We start from the raw sequence: 22,890 nt of genomic DNA on the forward strand, positions 1-22,890 counted from the left end.
CCCCATATCCCCAACCCCACCTACCCACCTTCTCCCCATATCCCCCAACCCCACCTTCTCCCCATATCCCCCTACCCACCTTCTCCCCATATCCCCCAACCCCACCTACCCACCTTCTCCCCATATCCCCCTACCCACCTTCTCCCCATATCCCCAACCCCACCTACCCACATTCTCCCCATATCCCCAACCCCACCTACCCACCTTCTCCCCATATCCCCAACCCCACCTCCCCATATCCCTCAACCCCACCTTCTCCCCATATCCCCCAACCCCACCTTCTCCCCATATCTCCTACCCACCTTCTCCCCATATCCAATAGCGAATACAGAGGAAACCTCTTTACACAGATTAGAATATGGACCTCGCTACCACGTGGAGTGGTTGAGCTGAATAGCATGGCTGCATTTCAGGGGAAGCTGGATAAACATAGAAGATAGGAGAGGAGTAGGCCCCTCGAGCCCGCTCCGCCATTCAATGCGATCATGGCTGATCATCCAAATTCAGTACCCTGTCCCTGCTTTCTCCCCATATCCCTTGATCCCTTTAGCCTTAAGAAATATATCTAACTCCTTCTTGAATATATTTAATGAATTGGCATCAACTGCCTTCTGTGGTAGAGAATTCCACAGGTTCACCACACTCTGGGTGAAGAAATTCCTCCTCATCGCAGTCCTAAATGGCTTACCCCTTATCCTTAGACTGTGACCCCTGGTTCTGGACTCCCCCGCCTTCAGGAACATCCTTCCTGCATCTAATCTGTCCAGTCCTGTCAGAATTTTATAAGTTTCAATGAGATCCCCTCTGTCTTCAAACACGCAGGGGAGAAAGGAATGGAAGGATTTGTTGATGGGGTGAGAGGAAGAGGGGTGGGAGGAAGCTCGTGTGGAGCATCAACACTGGCACGGACCAGTTGGGCCGAATGGCCTGTTTCTGTGATGGAGACTCGATGCAATTCTATGCTATCAGCCAAAAACTGACGCTGAGCCACATAAGGAGGTATTAGGCCAGATGACCAAAAGCTTGGTCAAAGAGGTGGGTTTTAGGGAGCGTCTTAAAGGAGGAGAGAGAGGCGGAGAGGTTTAGGGAGGGAATTCCAGAGCTCAGGGCCTCGGCAGCTGAAGGCACGGCAGCCAATGGTGGAGCGATTAAAATCAGGGATGCTCAAGGGGGCAGAATTGGAGGAGCGCAGAGATCTCGGGGGGGAGGGGAGGCTGTGGGGCTGGAGGAGGTTACAGAGATAGGGAGGGGCGAGGGCCATGGAGGGATTTGAAAATGAGGGTGAGAATTTTAAAATCAAGGCATTGCTTAACCAGGAGCCAATGTAGGTCAGCGAGCACAGGGGAGATGGGTGAACGGGACTGGGTGTGAGTTAGGACACGGGGCAGTGAGCACAGGGGGTGATGGGTGAATGAGACTGTGTGTGAGTTAGGACACGGGGCAGTGAGCACAAGGGGTGATGGGTGAACGGGACGGTGTGAGTTAGGACACGGGGCAGTGAGCACAGGGGGTGATGGGTGAACGGGACTGGGTGTGAGTTAGGACATGGGGCAGTGGGCACAGGGGGTGATGGGTGAACGGGACTGGGTGTGAGTTAGGACACGGGGCAGTGAACACGGGGTGATGGGTGAATGAGACTGTGTGTGAGTTAGGACACGGGGCAGTGAGCACAGGGGGTGATGGGTGAACGGGACTGGGTGTGAGTTAGGACACGGGGCAGTGAGCACGGGCTGATGGGCGAACGGGACTGGGTGTGAGTTAGGACACGGGGCAGTGAGCACAGGGGGTGATGGGTGAACGGGACTGGGTGAGAGTTAGGACACGGGGCAGTGAGCTCAGGGGTGATGGGTGAACGGGACTGGGTGTGAGTTAGGACACGGGGCAGTGACCACAGGGTGTGATGGGTGAGCGGGACTGGGTGTGAGTTAGGACACGGGGCAGTGAGCACAGGGGGTGATGGGTGAACGGGACTGGGTGTGAGTTAGGACACGGGGCAGTGAGCAGAGGGGGTGATGGGTGAATGAGACTGTGTGAGAGTTAGGACACGGGGCAGTGAGCACAGGGGGTGATGGGTGAGCGGGACTGGGTGTGAGTTAGGACACGGGGCAGTGAGCACAGGGGGTGATGGGTGAACGGGACTGGGTGTGAGTTAGGACACGGGGCAGTGAGCACAGGGGGTGATGGGTGAGCGGGACTGGGTGTGAGTTAGGACATGGGGCAGTGAGCACAGGGGGTGATGGGTGAACGGGACTGGGTGTGAGTTAGGACACGGGGCAGTGAGCACAGGGGGTGATGGGTGAACGGGACTGGGTGCGAGTTAGGACACGGGGCAGTGAGCACAGGGGTGATGGGTGAACGGGACTGGGTGTGAATTAGGACACGGGGCAGTGAGCACAGGGGGTGATGGGTGAATGGGACTGGGTGTGAGTTAGGACACGGGGCAGTGAGCACAGGAGGTGATGGGTGAGCGGGACTGGGTGTGAGTTAGGACACGGGGCAGTGAGCACAGGGGGTGATAGGTGAACGGGACTGGGTGTGAGTTAGGACACGGGGCAGTGAGCACAGGGGGTGAAGGGTGAACGGGACTGGGTGTGAGTTAGGACACGGGGCAGTGAGCACAGGGGGTGATGGGTGAACGGGACTGGGTGTGAGTTAGGACACGGGGCAGTGAGCACAGGGGGTGATGGGTGAACGGGACTGGGTGCGAGTTAGGACACGGGGCAGTGAGCACAGGGGTGATGGGTGAACGGGACTGGGTGTGAGTTAGGACACGGGGCAGTGAGCACAGGGGGTGATGGGTGAATGGGACTGGGTGTGAGTTAGGACACGGGGCAGTGAGCACAGGAGGTGATGGGTGAGCGGGACTGGGTGTGAGTTAGGACACGGGGCAGTGAGCACAGGGGGTGATAGGTGAACGGGACTGGGCGTGAGTTAGGACACGGGGCAGTGAGCACAGGGGGTGATGGGTGAACGGGACTGGGTGTGAGTTAGGACACGGGGCAGTGAGCACAGGGGGTGATGGGCGAACGGGACTGGGTGTGAGTTAGGACACGGGGCAGTGAGCACGGGGTGATGGGTGAACGGGACTGGGTGCGAATTAGGACACGGGGCAGTGAGCACAGGGGGTGATGGGTGAACGGGACTGGGTGTGAGTTAGGACACGGGGCAGTGAGCACGGTGTGATGGGTGAACGGGACTGGGTGTGAGTTAGGACACGGGGCAGTGAGCACAGGGGGTGATGGGTGAACGGGACTGGGTGTGAGTTAGGACACGGGGCAGTGAGCACAGGGGGTGATGGGTGAATGAGACTGTGTTTGAGTTAGGACATGGGGCAGTGAGCATGGGGGTGATGGGTGAGCGGGACTGGGTGTGAGTTAGGACACGGGGCAGTGAGCACAGGGGGTGATGGGTGAACGGGACTGGGTGTGAGTTAGGACACGGGGCAGTGAGCACAGGGGGTGATGGGTGAACGGGACTGGGTGTGAGGACACGGGGCAGTGAGCACAGGGGGTGATGGGTGAACGGGACTGGATGCGAGTTAGGACACGGGGCAGTGAGCACAGGGGTGATGGGTGAACAGGACTGGGTGTGAGTTAGGACACGGGGCAGTGAGCACAGGGGTGATGGGTGAACAGGACTGGGTGTGAGTTAGGACATGGGGCAGTGAGCACAGGGGGTGATGGGTGAACGGGACTGGGTGTGAGTTAGGACACGGGGCAGTGAGCACGGGGTGATGGGTGAACGGGACTGGGTGTGAGTTAGGACACGGGGCAGTGAGCACGGGGTGATGGGCGAACGGGACTGGGTGTGAGTTAGAACACGGGGCAGTGAGCACAGGGGGTGATGGGTGAACGGGACTGGGTGTGAGTTAGGACACGGGGCAGTGAGCACAGGAGTGATGGGTGAACGGGACTGGGTGTGAGTTAGGACACGGGGCAGTGAGCACAGGGGGTGATGGGTAAACGGGACTGGGTGTGAGTTAGGACAGGGGGCAGTGAGCACAGGGGTGATGGGTGAAGGGGACCGGGTGTGAGTTAGGACACGGGGCAGTGAGTGTAGTGTATGTACCCGTCTACCTTTAAGGGAACTATTGAATGTAACCGTTCACCTTTAAGGGAACTACTTTAGGTGTGGCACTATTTGTTTGGCTTCTGTATACTGTAATACCGATAGTGACCACACCAGTATCTAAGTGTTGTAGCAGGATTTCTGGGGCAGATTCGCCCGGACCTTCGAATAGTAAAGACCTGTTTGTTTGTTACTTCTGAAGTCTGTGTATTTATTAACTGCACAACCCACAGACTTTACAGTGGCGACGAGTCCGATCGTACCCTGCGGCAAGATTACCATAAGCAACGAAGAGCGTCGAAGAGAGACAGCCGCCCTCGTCGTGCTACCAAAAGAAAACACGAGGCTGCAACAACAGAAAGCAGGAAGACTAACAACAAAAGCTGTATCAGCAACAGGCACTGACTACCCTTCTGCCACGGTGCGGAGTGAGCCGACCAGCAAGAAACAAGGCGGCCGAAGAGACTGTGAGTCGGGGAAGGTGTAGAAGCATCCGGAGGATAAGGGCAGAGCACACGACCTCGGTCGAGGGGGAGCTGTGCCGGCCAAAAGTCGGGTCCAACGGCGTCGGGTGACAGCCGGACCGCGATCGGCGGGACAATCGAGGCAGCGACCGCAGCCACGAAGCGCTGAGCCTGCGAGTAGGCGCGGGAAGAGAGACCCAGTCGCAGCCGGGGAGGGAAACACCGGTCTGCGAGAGGGCTGGGGAGGCAAACGGGAACCGTGCGGGTGAGAGCCGGGTGCGGAGAGAGAGACTGCGAGGAGCCGGTCCAGCGGCTGAGCTTTTCTCCACCAACGGGGTACTCAGAGCCGGCAAAACCGAACGTGCGGGAGTGGGTGAGAGACACAGCCGAAAACGGGGTGAGAGACTGCGCGAGAGCCAGTCCAGCGGTGAGCTGTTCTCCGCCAACGGGGTACCCAGGGCCGGTAGCATCGAACGTGCGGGTGAGAGAGACAGAGCCGGGTACGGAGAGAGAGACTGCGCGAGAGCCAGTCCAGCGGCTGAACTGTCCTCCGCTAACGGGGTGTACCCAGCGCCGGTAGAGCCGTGCGGGCGGGAGGAAAAGACATAGCCGAGTAAGGGGAGCTGTGCGGTAGCCAGCCAGCGGCTGAACCTGTCCGCTGAGGGGGAAGCGTACCCCTTCCACCGGGAAGAAACGCGGGAAGCCGCCATTAGGCGGAGAAGACGCCAGAAGCGGGAAACCGCCATTGAAGTGGGCGGGGCGAGAAAGGAAGAGCGGGAAACCGCCATTTTCGCGGGAAAACTGCCATCTTGATTGACATACCGCCATTGAAGTGGGCGGGGAGAGAAGGAAAGAGCGGGAAACCGCCGATTTCGCGGGAAAACCGCCATCTTAGAAATAAACAAATAAATAAGAATACTTCAAGAAATACTGGTGCTGCTCCCAAGGGAAGAAAGATGCCTAAGCGAGGGAATATTAACGACTTTAATTCTGAAATAGAAGACTGGGCCACGTACGTGGAACGCATAGAGATCTATTGCGAAGCCAACAAAATAGAGGAAGACGACAAGGCGATAACATTGCTAAACTCGATGGGGGCAAAAACATACGGGCTCTTGAAGCATCTAATAGCACCAAATAAACCAGCGGATCAGACCTTCGAAGAGATTGTGGCTGTGCTGAAGGACCATTTGAACCCCACACCGTTGATGCTGGCTGAACGATTCAAATTCTACGCAAGAACGCAGAAGAAAGACGAAAGCAATGCGGAATACTTGGTCGAACTGCGTAGGCTAGCGAAATACTGCCAGTTCGGAGGGAATCTGACAGAAGCGCTGCGGGACAAGTTCGTATGCGGATTGTCCAAAGAAGGGACGCGGAAGCGACTACTGGAAGAGAATGACCTCACACTGGACAGGGCTGTCCTTATAGCTGCATCGCACGAAGCCGCAGCGAAAGGAACGGCGGAAATGCAACTAAAGGCGGCGGCACTCGGGGTGGACCAAATTACTTCAAGCACAACAAAATGCTACCGTTGTGGGAAGACAACGCATGACCAGAATCAATGCTGGTTTAAGAACCAAGAGTGTAGGAAATGTGGCAAACTGGGTCACATCGCGAAGGTATGCCGGTCCGGGAAAAAGATCAATAATCAAAGGAAGCCACCACCAGAAAAGTACAACAAGGTACACAAGGTGGCTGAGAAGAGTTCAGACGAACAGAATTCAGACTCAGACCCAAACAATCAGGAGCTGGGTAGTCTGAGAATCCACAATGTGGGTAAAGAAACGGATCTGCAGGCCATCTGGGTCATACTAAAAATAGCTGGAGTCCAAATAAGAATGGAGCTGGACACTGGATCAGTTCTATCAGTCATCAACCGAAGGGACTACCACCGGCTATTCTCTCACATACCTTTAAGAAATACCAAGTTCGTATTACAGACATACACGGGGCATAACGTATACCCCGTGGGGAAAATAAGAGTCAAGGTGAGAGATAGGGGTAAAGAACACCCAAGAATGAGCTTGTACGTATTACCTGAGGGAGGACCACCACTTCTAGGACGGGAGTGGATTAAGAAAATAGACATGGAATGGCATTACCTAAAAGCCATAATGAGGGAGGACTCGGTGCAAGCTATTAGCTCAGATTCTGAAATGGATGATGATAAGACCAAGTCGAAAACGAAGACAGGCAGAAGGACTTATGGTACCAAGAAGAATAAAGCTGCAGAGCAGAACTCCAGGTTGACAGAGAATTCTGAGCCTGTTCAAGCAAAGGATTCATCCATGACGGAAGAACACCGAGCTCGGACGCAAACTTATGTCAAAGTACGACAACAATTAGAACAGTTGAGTGATCGTCTCGTACAGGAGATGAAAAATATGGAAAAGTTCTGGGACACCGAATGGGGAAACCTAGAAAGACTACAGAGACAGCTAGCTCAAGCAGAGAGCGACCATAGAGCCATCATGGTCAAATACCAATCACATTCCCCTGATGCTGTTCAGGAACTAGAATATTTACAGAATGAACCAAAGGAAGAGGAATCTTCAGGGAGCCAGGATTTTATTCCAGTTCTTCTCTACGACTCCTTACAAGCAGAGTGTGAGAAGTTGAAAGAACAGTATGAACAGGCCCAGGCTACAATTCTGGAGGGGGTTACCTCGGCAGCCTCCGAAAAGCTAGTTTCAGTAGAAGCATATGAACAACTAAAGGTTGAACATGAGCAAGAAGTCCAAAGGCTGCAGGAAATTCTTGATGAGCTCAAGGCCAAGACAGACTCATCGGTAGGAGATCCATCCATAGATGAGCATTTAGAGGTGAAAATCATGGCAGAGCATGAAAGACAGGATGTCCAAGAACTTATAAAAACATTGAAGGACACCCAAGACAAATATGAGGCGGCAATGACTGAGGTTCAACAACTTGAAGAACAGATTCAACTGGGAATCCTTGCAGTGGAAGAACAGGATACTGTAAGAATGGTCCCTGAACATGAACTAGAGAGCATCAGGGCGCAACTTTTCCGAGCGCTGAAAGCCAAAGTTCAAGAGGAACGTAAGGTGGAAGTATTGGAGAAAGAGGTGGATGAAATGGAGAAGACTCTGATCCACCGTGTTCCCAGGGAAGAGTTAACGGTCGGCCAACTCCTTCATATGCTGAAGGACAAGACTCTACAAGGGGAACAATCTGAACACGAGCTTCAATCTTCAGGGGGAACGAGTTCGGAGCTCTCAAAAGTCACGGAGATAGCTGAGGTGGCAACACAAATTTTACAAGGATGCCAAAAGTACGTTGAATCACGTCAAGGTGAACAGAAGAAGGTGGAAACCGTTACTTCAGTAGAAGGGTTAAATAGCCTGATAACGCAATTACCGGTGGAAAGGAAGGTATTGAACTCACAAATGAGGTCCGTCGTGAAGGAATGGCAGATAACCCAGGAAGAGCGGGATGAATATGAATGCATGAAGAAGGCTTTTCAAGAAAGATGTTTAGGGAAGGAACCACCGTCAGCTAACGTCCAGACGGGTGAGGAGGAAGAAGAAGTCTCTCTCGCTGGCCTAACTCAGGACGAACCTGAATATTACCATGACCTGTTGAGTGACACTGAATATTATGAGGATGTGGTCTGCCCAGCTTGTGATGAAAACTCTCAAAGTGCTGAAATCCGGATGAAGCACTTAAGGTCTAAGGAACATAGAGAGTTGGTGGCGCTACAGCTGGCAGCCGAGAAAGGAGCTCCGAGAGTTTCAAAAAGGCAGAAAAGAAAAAGAAGAAGCAGAAGATAATAACTGTCTAAAATATTAGCACTTCTACCATTCCAGGCGGGACATTACGGAAGGAGCTAAATTAGTTGAAAAACTGGTAAATATCAAGACAGCCAGTTGGTTGTCAAAGTCCGCACTGCTGGTTCAACAGGACGAAAGTTCAAGCAGCTACATCAAGAAAAAGGCTATGGAGGAGTCACGCTAGCCAGGTGAACCGGCTACCCCAAAGAAATGTTGTTCGGAACGAGTCAAGATCAGAGACTGAATCTATGAACTGTTTCCGCAGAGACGGAACCTGTGAACTGTTTCCACCGAGATTATATTTGTAAATTGTTTTATATGACATTGACTCCACCGAGATTATATCTGTAATTTGTTTTATAGGAAGTTGAAGATATGTATGTTTAACGGGGACTCTGTAAGTAATAAGCTAAAAAGGGTATGTACCCGTCTACCTTTAAGGGAACTATTGAATGTAACCGTTCACCTTTAAGGGAACTACTTTAGGTGTGGCACTATTTGTTTGGCTTCTGTATACTGTAATACCGATAGTGACCACACCAGTATATAAGTGTTGTAGCAGGATTTCTGGGGCAGATTCGCCCGGACCTTCGAATAGTAAAGACCTGTTTGTTTGTTACTTCTGAAGTCTGTGTATTTATTAACTGCACAACCCACAGACTTTACAGTGAGCACAGAGGGTGAGGGGTGAACGGGACCGGGTGTGAGTTAGGACACGGGGCAGTGAGCACAGGGGGTGATGGGTGAACGGGACCGGGTGTGAGTTAGGACACGGGGCAGTGAGCACAGGGGGTAATGGGTGAACGGGACTTTGTGTGAGTTAGGACACAGGGCAGTGAGCACAGGGGGTGATGGGTGAACGGGACTGGGTGTGAGTTAGGACACGGGGCAGTGAGCACAGGGGGTGATGGGTGAACGGGACTGGGTGTGAGTTAGGACACGGGGCAGTGAGCACAGGGGGCGGTGGGTGAACGGGACTGGGTGTGAGTTAGGACACGGGGCAGTGAGCACAGGGGGTGATGGGTGAACGGGACTGGGTGTGAGTTAGGACACGGGGCAGTGAGCACAGGGGGCGGTGGGTGAACGGGACTGGGTGTGAGTTGGGCAGCAGAGGTTTGGATGAACTCACGTTTATTGAGGGTAGAAGATGGGAGGCCGTCCCACTCAGCTGGACAAAGATGTCCATGAGCTCCTCACACTTTTTGTTGGAGGTGAGGATGGAGGAGGCTGAGGAGAGGGGTTTAAGAAGATGCTTTGTAGTGGAGAAGAGAAGCTGGGGTTATCATTGTATTCCAGGATGATCCTAGAATAGTGACCGATTTTGGCAGAGTGGAGGGCAGGACCCGGTAGTGATTGATGTAGCCCAGCCAGATCTGGCGATGACTGGTGTAGTGATCAATAACATGTCATTCTGTGGTGGACACTAGGTGGAGCAGTGGAGCTGTATGTATAAAACTACACTACCCAGCTATATATATATTAAGACTACATTACCCATGAGGCTAGGCTACCCAGAAGGCAACAGTCAAGATGGCAGCCTGCACACAGGAGCACAATGCTGCATCTCTACAGATACTGTACCAAGTCCACATGGCTCAATAAAGCACCTAGCAAAAGCTAGCTGTGTTCATAATAAGAATGTCTAGTTATTAATGAACATAACAACTGGTTAAACCAGTTCTCCAGCATAAACCTTTAAGTCTGTGTCCCTTGAACTTAAGGGAGCAGAGATTGGGGTCGTACTAGGGGAAATGACCAGGGTGAGAGAGAGTAAATCCCTCCACGCACTACCTCTCTCCCCTCCACCTCATCCCCCTCTTCCTAAATCCCTCCGCTCACTACCTCTATCCCCTCCACCTCATCCCCCTTGTCAGCCGTGACTCAGTCAGAAGGTTGTGGGTTCAAGTCCCAGTCCAGAGACTTAAGATCATAAGAACATAAGAAGCAGGAGTAGGCCATTCGGCCCTTCGAGCCTGCTCCGCCATTCAATGAGATCATGGCTGATCTTCTGCCTCAACTCCATTCACCAGCCCTATCGCCATATCCCTTGATGCCCTTACTAGTCAGAAATCTATCGACTTCTGTTTTGAATATACCCAATGACTGAGCTTCCACAGCCCTCTGGGGTAGAGAATTCCAAAGATTCATCACCCTCTGTGTGAAGAAATGTCTTCTCATCTCAGTCCTGAATGACCTACCCTTTATCCTGAGGCTGTGGCCTCTGGTTCTAGACTCCCCAGCCAAGGGAAACATTCTCCCAGCATCCACCCTATCAAGCCCTGTAATAATTTTGTATGCTTCAATGAGATCCCCTCTCATTCTTCTGAACTCCAGAGAATGCAGGCCAAGTTTACTCAATATCTTCTCATACGACAGTCCCGCCATCCCAGGAATCAATCTCGTGAACCTTTGTTGCACTCCCTCTGTTGTAGGAAAAATGATTCCTCGGAAACTAGACTTTGAGTAAGAGAGACAACTTTATTAAATGACAGAGCTCTGGGAGAAGCGTCTGCAACCACGCGGTCTGCGAGAGCACCTTCTCCCCGATTGTAGTACGTGCCGAGCTTATATACAATTCCAAGAAGTTGGTTTTAGATCATTTACATTCATCCAACCAATTCGTTTATTAGCGCATATCGTTATTTTCCTCCAGTCAGGAGTTTACACACTCGTGTTGCCAATTCTGCCTCTTCAGTGATTGCGAAAGGTCTTCGTTTCGTCTTGTTTCGTCCGCGTCACCGGCGGAATGTGATTAGTTCGATAATGGGATACCAGTGAACCTTGTTAGTTCTTGGGACTGTGATAACAGGACACGAGATGAACTTTGTTCCAGCCATGCGTTGGCGTGGCATGTCTCATTGTGCAGTGATTCAATTAGTCCCAGTCAGCGAATTTGTTGTTTGTGTCTTTTCCAGCAAAATTTTATTCTAACACCCTCTATGGCAAGTATATCCTTCCTTAGGTAAGGAGACCAAAATTGTACACAGTACTCCAGGTGTGGTCTCACCAAGGCTCTATATAATTACAGTAAAACTTCTTTACTCCTGTACTCAAATCCTCTTGTAACGAAGGCTAGCATACCATTTGCCTTCCTAATTATAAAGTCTGTGGGTTGTGCAGTTAATAAATACACAGACTTCAGAAGTAACAAACAAACAGGTCTTTACTATTCGAAGGTCCGGGCGAATCTGCCCCAGCAATCCTGCTACAACACTTATATACTGGTGTGGTCACTATCGGTATTACAGTATACAGAGGCCAAACAAATAGTGCCACACCTAAAGTAGCTCCCTTAAAGGTGAACGGTTACATTCAATAGTTCCCTTAAAGATAGACGGGTACATACACTACAATCCTCCCTTTTTAGCTTATCACTTACAGAGTCCCTGTTAATATACATATCTTCAACTTCCTATAAAACAAATTACAGATATAATCTCGGTGGAGTCAATGTCATATAAAACAATTTACATATATAATCTCGGTGGAAACAGTTCACAGGTTCAGTCTCTGCGGAAACAGTTCATAGATTCAGTCTCTGATCTTGACTCGTTCCGAACAACATTTCTTTGGGGTAGCCGGTTCACCTGGCTAGCGTGACTCCTCCATAGCCTTTTTCTTGACGTAACAGCTTGAACTTTCGTCCTGTTGAACCAGCAGTGCGGACTTTTACAACCAACTGGCTGTCTTGACATTTTCCAGTTTTTCAACTAATTTAGCTCCTTTCGTAATGTCCCGCCTGGCATGGTAGAAGTGCTAATATTTTGGACAGTTATTATCTTCTGCTTCTTCTTTTTCTTTTCTGCCTTTTTGAAACTCTCGGAGCTCCTTTCTCGGCTGCCAGCTGTAGCGCCACCAACTCTCTATGTTCCTTAGACCTTAAGTGCTTCATCCGGATTTCAGCACTTTGAGAGTTTTCATCACAAGCTGGGCAGACCACATCCTCATAATATTCAGTGTCACTCAACAGGTCATGGTAATATTCGGGTTCGTCCTGAGTTAGGCCAGCGAGAGAGACTTCTTCTTCCTCCTCACCCGTCTGGACGTTAGCTGACGGTGGTTCCTTCCCTAAACATCTTTCTTGAAAAGCCTTCTTCATGCATTCATATTCATCCCGCTCTTCCTGGGTTATCTGCCATTCCTTCATGACGGACCTCATTTGTGAGTTCAATACCTTCCCTTCCATCGGTAATTGCGTTATCAGGCTATTTAACCCTTCTACTGAAGTAACGGTTTCCACATTCTTCTGTTCACCTTGACGTGATTCAACGTACTTTTGGCATCCTTGTAAAATTTGTGTTGCCACCTCAGCTATCTCCATGGCTTTTGAGAGCTCCGAACTCGTTCCCCCTGAAGATTGAAGCTCGTGTTCAGATTGTTCCCCTTGCAGAGTCTTGTCCTTCAGCATATGAAGGAGTTGGCTGACCGTTAACTCTTCCCTGGGAACACGGTGGATCAGAGTCTTCTCCATTTCATCCACCTCTTTCCCCAATACTTCCACCTTACGTTCCTCTTGAACTTTGGCTTTCAGCGCTCGGAAAAGTTGCGCCCTGATGCTCTCTAGTTCATGTTCAGGGACCATTCTTACAGTTTCCTTTTCTTCCACTGAAAGTATTCCCAGTTGAATCTGTTCTTCAAGTTGTTGAACCTCAGTCATTGCCGCCTCATATTTGTCTTGGGTGTCCTTCAATGTTTTTATAAGTTCTTGGACATCCTGTCTTTCATGCTCTGCCATGATTTTCACCTGTAATTTCTCATCTATGGATGGAGCTCCTACCGATGAGTCTGTCTTGGCCTTGAGCTCATCAAGAATTTCCTGCAGCCTTTGGACTTCTTGCTCATGTTCAACCTTTAGTTGTTCATATGCTTCTACTGAAACTAGCTTTTCAGAGGCTGCCAAGTTAACCCCCTCCAGAATTGTAGCCTGGGCCTGTTCATACTGTTCTTTCAACTTCTCACACTCTGCTTGTAAGGAGTCATAGAGAAGAACTGGAATAAAATCCTGGCTCCCTGAAGATTCCTCTTCCTTTGGTTCGTTCTGTAAATATTCTAGTTCCTGAACAGCTTCAGGGGAATGTGATTGGTATTTGACCACGATGGCTCTATGGTCGCTCTCTGCTTGAGCTAGCTGTCTCTGTTGTCTTTCCAGGTTCTCCCATTCGGTGTCCCAGAACTTTTCCATATTTTTCATCTCTTGTACGAGACGGTCACTCAACTGTTCTAATTGTTGTCGTATTTTGACATAAGTTTGCGTCCGAGCTCGGTGTTCTTCCGTCATGGATGAATCCTTTGCTTGAACAGGCTCAGAATTCTCTGTCAACCTGGAGTTCTGCTCTGCAGCTTTATTCTTCTTGGTACCATAAGTCCTTCTGCATGTCTTCGTTTTCTTCCCCATCGTCGGCAAGTCCCTTTTAGCCTTGTCTTCCATATTCGACTTGGTCTTATCATCATCCATTTCAGAATCTGAGCTAATAGCTTGCACCGAGTCCTCCCTCATTATGGCTTTTAAGTAATGCCATTCCATGTCTATTTTCTTAATCCACTCCCATCCTAGAAGTGGTGGTCCTCCCTCAGGTAATACGTACAAGTTCATTCTTGGGTGTTCTTTACCCCTATCTCTCACCTTGACTCTTATTTTCCCCACGGGGTATACGTTATGCCCCGTGTATGTCTGTAATACGAACTTGGTATTTCTTAAAGGTATGTGAGAGAATAGCCGGTGGTAGTCCCTTCGGTTGATGACTGATAGAGCTGATCCAGTGTCCAGCTCCGTTCTTACTTGGACTCCAGCTATTTTTAGTATGACCCAGATGGTGTGTAGATCCGTTTCTTTACCCACATTGTGGATTCTCAGACTACCCAGCTCCTGATTGTTTGGGTCTGAGTCTGAATTCTGTTCATCTGAACTCTTCTCAGCCACCTTGTGTACCTTGTTGTACTTTTCTTGTGGTGGCTTCCTTTGATTGTTGGTCTTTTTCCCGGACCGGCATACCTTCGCGATGTGACCCAGTTTGCCACATTTCCTACACTCTTGGTTCTTAAACCAGCATTGATTCTGGTCATGCGTTGTCTTCCCACAACGGTAGCATTTTGTTGTGCTTGAAGTAATTTGGTCCACCCCGAGTGCCGCCGCCTTTAGTTGCATTTCCGCCGTTCCTTTCGCTGCGGCTTCGTGCGATGCAGCTATAAGGACAGCCCTGTCCAGTGTGAGGTCGTTCTCTTCCAGTAGTTGCTTCTGCGTCCCTTCTTTGGACAATCCGCATACGAACTTGTCCCGCAGCGCTTCTGTCAGATTCCCTCCGAACTGGCAGTATTTCGCTAGCCTACGCAGTTTGACCAAGTATTCCGCATTGCTTTCGTCTTTCTTCTGCGTTCTTGCGTAGAATTTGAATCGTTCAGCCAGCATCAACGGTGTGGGGTTCAAGTGGTCCTTCAGCACAGCCACAATCTCTTCGAAGGTCTGATCCGCTGGTTTATTTGGTGCTATTAGATGCTTCAAGAGCCCGTATGTTTTTGCCCCCATCGAGTTTAGCAATGTTATCGCCTTGTCGTCTTCCTCTATTTTGTTGGCTTCGCAATAGATCTCTATGCGTTCCACGTACGTGGCCCAGTCTTCTATTTCAGAATTAAAGTCGTTAATATTCCCTTGCTTAGGCATCTTTCTTCCCTTGGGAGCAGCACCAGTATTTCTTGAAGTATTCTTATTTATTTGTTTATTTCTAAGATGGCGGGTTTCCCGCGAAATCGGCGGTTTCCCGCTCTTTCCTTCTCTCCCCGCCCACTTCAATGGCGGTATGTCAGTTAAGATGGCGGTTTTCCCGTGAAAATGGCGGCTTCCCGCTCTTCCTTTCTCGCCCCGCCCACTTCAATGGCGGTTTCCCGCTTCTGGCGTCTTCTCCGCCTAATGGCGGCTTCCCGCGTTTCTTCCCGGTGGAAGGGGTACGCTTCCCCCACAGCGGACAGGTTCAGCCGCTGGCTGGCTTCCGCACAGCTCCCCTTACCCGGCTCTGTCTTTTCCTCCCGCCCGCACAGCTCTACCGGCGCTGGGTACACCCCGTTAACGGAGGACAATTCAGCCGCTGGACTGGCTCTCGCGCAGTCTCTCTCTCCGTACCCGGCTCTGTCGCTCTCTCTCCCGCACGTTCGGTGCTACCGGCCCTGGGTACCCCGTTGGTGGAGAACAGCTCAGCCGCTGGACTGGCTCTCGCGCAGTCTCTCTCCCCTTGTTCGGCTCTGTCTCTCTCTCCCACCCGCACGGCTCCTGTTCGCCTCCCAGCCCTCTCACAGACCAGTGTTTCCCTCCCCGGCTGCGGCTGGGCTTCTCTTCCCGCGCCTACTCCCAGTCTCAGCGCTTCGTGGCTGCGGTCGCTGCCCGGCTTTTCCCGCCGATTGCGGTCCGGCTGTCACCCGACGCCGTTGGACCCGACTTCTGACCGGCTGAGCTCCCCCTCGACCGAGGTCGAGTGCTCTGCCCTTATCCTCCGGATACTTCTACACCTTCCCCTACTCACAGTCTCTTCGGCCGCCTTGTTCCCTGCTGATCGGCTCACTCCGCACCGTGGTAGAAGGGTAGTCAGTGCCTGTTGCTAATGGAAGCTTTTGTTGCTAAAGTCTTCCACCTTTCTCCTGCTGCAGCCTCGTGTTTTCTTCCAGCAGCACGACGAGGGCGGTTGCCTCTCTTTGACGCTCTTCTTGCTTTGGTAATCTTGCCGCAGGGTACGATCGGACTCGTCGCCACTGTAAAGTCTGTGGGTTGTGCAGTTAATAAATACACAGACTTCAGAAGTAACAAACAAACAGGTCTTTACTATTCGAAGGTCCGGGCGAATCTGCCCCAGCAATCCTGCTACAACACTTATATACTGGTGTGGTCACTATCGGTATTACAGTATACAGAGGCCAAACAAATAGTGCCACACCTAAAGTAGTTCCCTTAAAGGTGAACGGTTACATTCAATAGTTCCCTTAAAGATAGACGGGTACATACACTACACTAATGGCTTGCTGTACCTGCACTTTCACTTTCAGTGACTCATGTACAAGGTCACCCAGGTCCCCAATCTTTCATCATTTAGGAAATACTCTGCCTTTCTGTTTTTTCTACCAAAGTGGATAACTTCACATTTATCCACATTATATTCCATCTGCCATGTTCTCGCCCACTCACTGAGCCTGTCGAGTTCCCCTTGAAGCCTCTTCACAACTGACACTGCCACCTAGCTTTGTATCATCAGCAAATTTGGAAATGTTACATTTAGTCCCCTCATCCAAATCATTGATATAGATTGTGAATAGCTGGGGCCCAAGCACCGATCCTTGCGGTACCCCACTAGTCACAGACTGCCATCCTGAAAAAGGTCCGTTTATCCCTACTCTTTGTTTTCTGTCTGTTAACCAATTCTCAATCCATGCTAGTATATTACCCCAATTCCATGTGCCCTAATTTTGTTCACCAACCTCTTGTGTGGGACCTTATCGAAGGCCTTCTGAAAATCCAAATACACCACATCTACCGGTTCCCCTTTGTCTACTCCACTAGTTACATCCTCAAAGAACTCCAATAGGTTTGTCAAACAGGATTTCCCTTTCATAAATCCATGTTGACTCTGCCCAATCTTACTATTAGTTTCTAAGTGCCCAGTTATTGCATCCTTTATAATAGATTCCAGCATTTTCCCAACTACTGATGTGAGACTAACCGGTCTGTAGTTCCCTGTTTTCTCTCTCCCTCCTTTCTTAAATAGCGGGGTTACATTTGCTATCCTCCAATCTGCAGGAACCATTCCAGAATCTATAGAATTTTGGAAGATGACAACCAAGGCGTCCACTATCCCAATGACCACCTTTTTCAAAACCCTAGGATGTAGGTCATCCGGTCCTTGGGATTTATCGACTTTTAGTCCCATTAATTTTGCCAGTAGTTTTTTTATTAATAATCATTTCTTTAAGTTCCTCATTCTCACTACACCCTTGATTTTCTCGTATTTCTGGGAGGTTTTTTGTGTCTTCCTCCGTGAAGACAGAAACAAAGTATTTATTTAATTTCTCTGCCATTTCCTCATTCCCCATTATAAATTCTCCTGTCTTGAGCGCAAAAATCTAGGCTGACACTCCAGTGCAGTACTGAGGGAGTGCTGCACTGTTGGAGGTGCCGTCTTTCAGATGAAACATAAGAATTAGGAGCAGGAGTCGGCCATAGGGCCTCTCGAGCCTGCTCCGTCATTCAATAAGATCATGGCTGATCTTCGGCCTCAACTCCACTTTCCCGCACTATCCCATGTCCCTCGATTCCCCTAGAGTCCAAAAATCTTTCGATCTCAGCCTTGAATATACTCAATGACTGAGCCTCCACAGCCCTCTGGGGCAGAGAATTCCAAAGATTCACCACCCTCTGAGTGAAGAAATTCTTCCTTATCTCAGTCTTAAATGGCCGACCCCCTTACCCTGAGACTGTGACCCCTAGTTGTAGACTCCCCAGCCAGGGGAAACAATCTTTCAGCATCTACCCTGTCAATCCCCCTCAGAATCTTGTATGTTTCAATGAGATCACCTCTCATTCTTCTAAACTCCAGGGAGTATCGGCCCAGTCTACTCAATGGGCTAGAAATTCATTATAGCCCAGGAATGGGCAGTATCTTTAGAAAAGTTTGAGTATTAGCGCCAGGCACTAATGCTTTAGACTGCATGCAAAATTAAGTCTCACCGCGCAAAGAAATGATTTTCGCGCTAATTCAACCCTGAAAGACCAAGCTCATTGGCGTTGCACTCAAAGGGTTGACCAATATCAGGTGCCGTCTAATCGCAAGTCATCGTTGCCACAGGCTTTTTCCAGTTCTTAAAGGGGAGGTTCATTGATGCTACAGATCCTAATTCTCAGCATTGCTGGCTATGCAGCTGCCTCAACAAGCAGCAACAGGTCAAGGAGAAGGAACCGGACGACTCAAGCAGCTGTACTGATGGCAGATGCACGCCCCAGGTAAAGAGCCCACAGATTCTGCAATCAAGCATTGGTATCCTGTGGAGAGGAGGGCGGTGTTGTACCCAGCAAGTGGCAGGAGACCCTCGCCGCAAATCTTCCACACCATGTGGAATGAGATAGCCCAGCAGGCCTCGGGCAGCACTGTGGTCCCCAGGAACCACACACAGTGCAAGAAGAAATTTAATGACCTCACTCAGGTGGTCAGGGTGAGTCAATGCTTCAACAAATGCTACATACCACCATCTGAACCACAGTCTTCACACACTGCCCAGAGCACCACACCCCCAGCGCTCACCCACCAACAATCTCTACCTACCAACACTCACACCCACATCTCACGCCTTGCACACAATGACAGCTATTCAACTATGGCAGGCAGATCTCCCAGACACATTGCTCCACACTCACTCACACACTTTCCTTTCTCTTGCAGGCCAAGGTGGCTCACAACAGGAGGGAGCAGGAGCGCACAGGTGGGGGACAAGCTGACACCCAACCACTGTCTGCGCTGGAGACTCGAGTGCTGCAAATCATTGGGCACCAGGTGGTGGGCACCATGGCCACCAGCAACTTTGACCCCCTTGGGGACAACAACAGTATGTTCATCCCTTCTCCTTCTCACATCCCACTTCCCCCTCACCCAAGCGTTTCGCACTTTCCAGCTAATCATGCTGTATGCATGCATTTCTCCCTTCCTGCCCCCCTCCCCTCACCTTAACCCAACTCTTGTGCCTTTATGCTTTCAGATAATGAGCAAGCACCTGAGCTGGTTGAGGGCATCCTGCAGGGCCATCTGAAGTCTCCTGCAAGGCCATCTGAAGTCTCCTGCAGGGCCATCTGAAGTCTCCCGCACAGACACTCAGCAACCTTCCACCAGCCCTGCTGCAGCCACTGGGCCAACACTTCGTAGGAGCACCAGAGAAGGCAAAGGCACAGTAACGGGAGGCACAAAGGGATTGCACAAGGGTGAATAGTTCATATTGTTGTTGTAAATATGTGTTTACTGATTATTGATAAACTTATTAATTCAGACTGGATTTTTTTGTGGTGTCTCTCAATTCAGCTTTGTGCTGTGACATGGCGTGCAACAGGGATGGAATGATGGGGATGTGGTGAGCAACAGGGATCTGGGGTTTATTTTATTGGAACCACAGTCTGATGAGGCAGCCACGGACCGCCCTTCCGGAAGGCCAATTGAGTGGCTGCCTCTTCCCTCGCTCCTGTTCCTCTTCCTCCTCCGAAGGTGGTCCCACAATCCCTGGCGGCAAGGGCTCATGATGGCCAAGTTGTGGAGCAGGCAGCAGACCAGCGCGAAATGGGACACCCGCTCAGCCGAGTACTGGAGGGCTCCTCAAATGGTCAAGGCAGCGAAACCGTTGCTTGAGCACCCCGATGGTCTGCTCGATGATGTTTGCGGGAGCTTGCTGTGCGTAAATTGGCTGCTGCTTTTCCTACATTACAACAGTGACCACACTTCAAAAAGTACTTCATTGGCTGTGAAGCGCTTTCGGACATCCTGAGGTTGTGATAGGCGCTATAGAAATGCAAGTCTTTTCTCCCTAAATCCCTCTGCTCACTACCTCTCTCTCCTCTACCCCTTCCCCTAAACCCCCACTACCTCTGTCCCAACCTCTAACAGCTTCCTCTAACCCTTCCTTTCGATCAGCTCGCCGAGCCTTTCCTTCGTTGGGGCATTTTATGCCATGAAAGGTCTGTGAATGTTGTAATACTCCTGCTCACCACCAGATGGCCGCACAGGGTGTGTGTGTGAGACACTCCACCAGGCGGCGCTGTCGCCGCGCCCCCCTATTGGTAGGAAACGGCCCGACACCAAGCGAATTATTGACCAGTACGATAGCAAAATACTGCGGATGCTGGAAATCCCAAATAACAACAGAAAATGCTGGGAAAACTCCGCAGGCCAGGCAACATCCGTGGAGAGAAAATAGAGTCAATGTTTCGGGTGAACCCTTTGTCAAGACTAACCGTCTTTTGTCTCCACTAATCCTATCACCATCTCATCTTGTTTTGAATACCTCTTAATGTCTCTTCACTTCTCTCCCAGCCTCTTAATCTATTTCATTTCCTGTGCTTCTTTAGTCAAGACAAAGGGGTCACCCGAAACGTTGACTCTATTTTCTCTCCACGGATGTTGCCTGGCCTGCTGAGTTTTTGCAGCATTTTCTGTTGTTAGTTCGAATTATTGACCAGCCTTTGGCTATGGGGAAAGACAAACGCATTCATGTTTATTAGTTGACTGAAGTCGTGCACCTCAGCCACTGACAGGCACTCAGTTCGGAAGCATGTCATATACCTTTTAAATTTTTTTATTTCATTCATTCACAATGTGGGCGTCGCTGGCAAGGCCCGGCATTTATTGCCCATCCCTAGTTGCCCTTGAGAAGGCGGTGGTGAGCCGCTGCAGTCCGTGTGGTGAAGGTGCTCCCACAGTGCTGTTTGGGTCAGAATCCTGGAACTCCCTCCCTGTGACGATGAAGGATCGGCGATATACTTCTAAGTCAGGATGGTGTGTGACTTGGAGAGGAACTTGGAGGTGGTGGTGTTCCCATGCGCCTGCTGCCCTTGTCCTTCTAGGTGGAAGAGATCGCGGGTTTGGGAGGTGCTGCCGAAGAAGCCTTGGCAAGTTGCTGCAGTGCATCTTGTAGATGGACAAAAGAGCTGAATTCCAGAGGTGAGGTGAGAGTGACTGCCCTTGACATCAAGGCATTTCACCAAGTGTGGCATCAAGGAGCCCTAGTAAAACTGAAGTCAATTGAAGGGGGAAAACGCTCCACTGGCTGGAGTCATACCTAGCACAAAGGAAGATGGTTGTGGTGGTTGGAGGTCAATCATCACAGCCCCAGGACATCGCTGCAGGAGTTCCTCAGGACAGTGTCCTAGGCCCAACCATCTTCAGCTGCTTCATCAGTGACCTTCCCTCCAACATAAGGTCAGAAATGGGGATGTTCGCTGCTGACTGCACAGTGTTCAGTGCCATTCGCAACTCCACAGATAATGAAGCAGTCCATGCCCGCATGCAACAAGACCTTGACGACGTTCAGGCTTGGGCTGATAAGTGGCAGGTAACATTCACGCCACAGAAGTGCCAGGAAATGACTATCTCCAACAAGCGAGAGTCTAAACACCGCCCCTTGACATTCAACAGCATTACCGTCGCCAAATCCCCCATCAACAACATCCTGGAGGTCACCATTGATACTGTGGTAGCAAGAGCAGGTCAGAGGCTGGGTATTCTACGGCAAGTGTCTCACCTCCTGACTCCCCAAAGCCTTTCCACCATCTACAAGGCACAAGTCAGGAGTGTGATGGAATACTCTCCACTTGCCTGGATGAGTGCAGCTGCAACAACACTCAAGAAGCTCGACACCATCCAGGACAAAGCAGCCCATTTGATTGGCACCCCATCCATCAGCTTAAACATTCACTCCCTCCACCACCGGCGCACCGTGGCTGCAGTGTGGACCATCTACACGATGCACTGCAGCAACTCACCAAGGCTTCTTCGGCAGCACCTCCCAAACCCGCGACCTCTTCCACCTAGAAGGAGAAGGGCAGCAGGCGCATGGGAACACCACCACCTCCAAGTTCCCCTCCAAGTCACACACCATCCTGACTTGGAAATATATCGGCTGTTCCTTCATCGTCGCTGGGTCAAAATCGTGGAACTCCCTCCCTAACAGCACTGTGGGAGCACCTTCACCACACGGACTGCAGCGGTTCAAGAAGGCGGCTCACCACCACCTTCTCGAGGGCAACTAGGGATGGGCAATAAATGCCGGCCTTGCCAGCGACGCCCACATCCCAGGAACGAATAAAAAAGCTGGTACACACTGCAGACACGGTACGCCGGTGATGGAGAGTGGATGCGACTGGGATCAGCTCCGCCCTGGCCCACAGTATCATTCAGACTGCCCCCGCCCCGTACAGGGATTCCCTGCTCCTTGACCACGGAGGAAGGAGACCGTGTGAGGAAGCAGCACTTCGATGGATGTTGATCCCGCGGAGCTTGACTCTCCAACGACCCACTGAATCCGCATCCTGTGGACATGTAACCGAGTCAAACACTCTGCAGTGTGTGCAAGAACTTTATTGTACATCAGCTCCAAGTCCCGCTAACTCTCGGTCAGCTCACGGTCGCTCGTGACGGCAGATTGACGTAACTTTTCATGGGGGGGAGGGGCCGAATCTTCCTCCCCGCCCAGCCCCCCTTCCGCTGCCACAGCCCGCTGGACGGCCGGATTCCCAGCCACCGATTGCGGCCGGCCTTACCGATCACACGCTTATTGTGGTCAACGTTGGACACACGGCCCACAGTGACAACACACGACTCCAGGACCTGGAGAGAGAGAGAGAGAGAGAGAGCGTGAGACCAGAGAGAGAGCGAGAGAGCGTGAGACCAGAGAGAGAGAGAGCGTGAGACCAGAGAGAGAGAGAGAGACCAGAGAGAGAGCGTGAGACTAGAGAGAGAGACCAGAGAGAGAGAGAGAGCGAGAGAGCGTGAGACCAGAGAGAGAGAGAGACCAGAGAGAGAGCGTGAGACCAGAGAGAGTGAGACTAGAGAGAG

At 50.9% G+C, this 22,890-nt stretch overlaps 2 protein-coding genes across 6 annotated transcripts in view; one reads left to right on the forward strand and one right to left on the reverse strand.

Annotated features, from left to right (window-relative positions):
* Window positions 1-19,161, forward strand: part of LOC147113203 (phosphofurin acidic cluster sorting protein 1-like) — a 795,587-nt gene extending 776,426 nt beyond the window's left edge. Inside the window, exon 25 of the mRNA XM_085998130.1 lies at window positions 19,052-19,161. Within this exon, the coding sequence (XP_085854256.1) occupies window positions 19,052-19,146 (95 nt within the window). The 3' untranslated portion in view covers window positions 19,147-19,161. The remainder of the gene's footprint in view (window positions 1-19,051) is intronic.
* A 3,234-nt stretch (window positions 19,162-22,395) lies between these two features.
* Window positions 22,396-22,890, reverse strand: part of mrpl2 (mitochondrial ribosomal protein L2) — a 54,779-nt gene continuing 54,284 nt past the window's right edge. For all 5 annotated transcript variants that reach the window (XM_085998135.1, XM_085998137.1, XM_085998136.1 and 2 more), the window contains one exon: window positions 22,396-22,662. In XM_085998135.1, the coding sequence (XP_085854261.1) occupies window positions 22,450-22,662 (213 nt within the window). In that variant the 3' untranslated portion in view covers window positions 22,396-22,449. The remainder of the gene's footprint in view (window positions 22,663-22,890) is intronic.

This window comes from Somniosus microcephalus, chromosome 9 (assembly GCF_052327205.1).
Source record: "Somniosus microcephalus isolate GS21.2 chromosome 9, FLI_Smic_1.0, whole genome shotgun sequence".
Classification (NCBI taxonomy): Eukaryota; Metazoa; Chordata; class Chondrichthyes; order Squaliformes; family Somniosidae; genus Somniosus; species Somniosus microcephalus.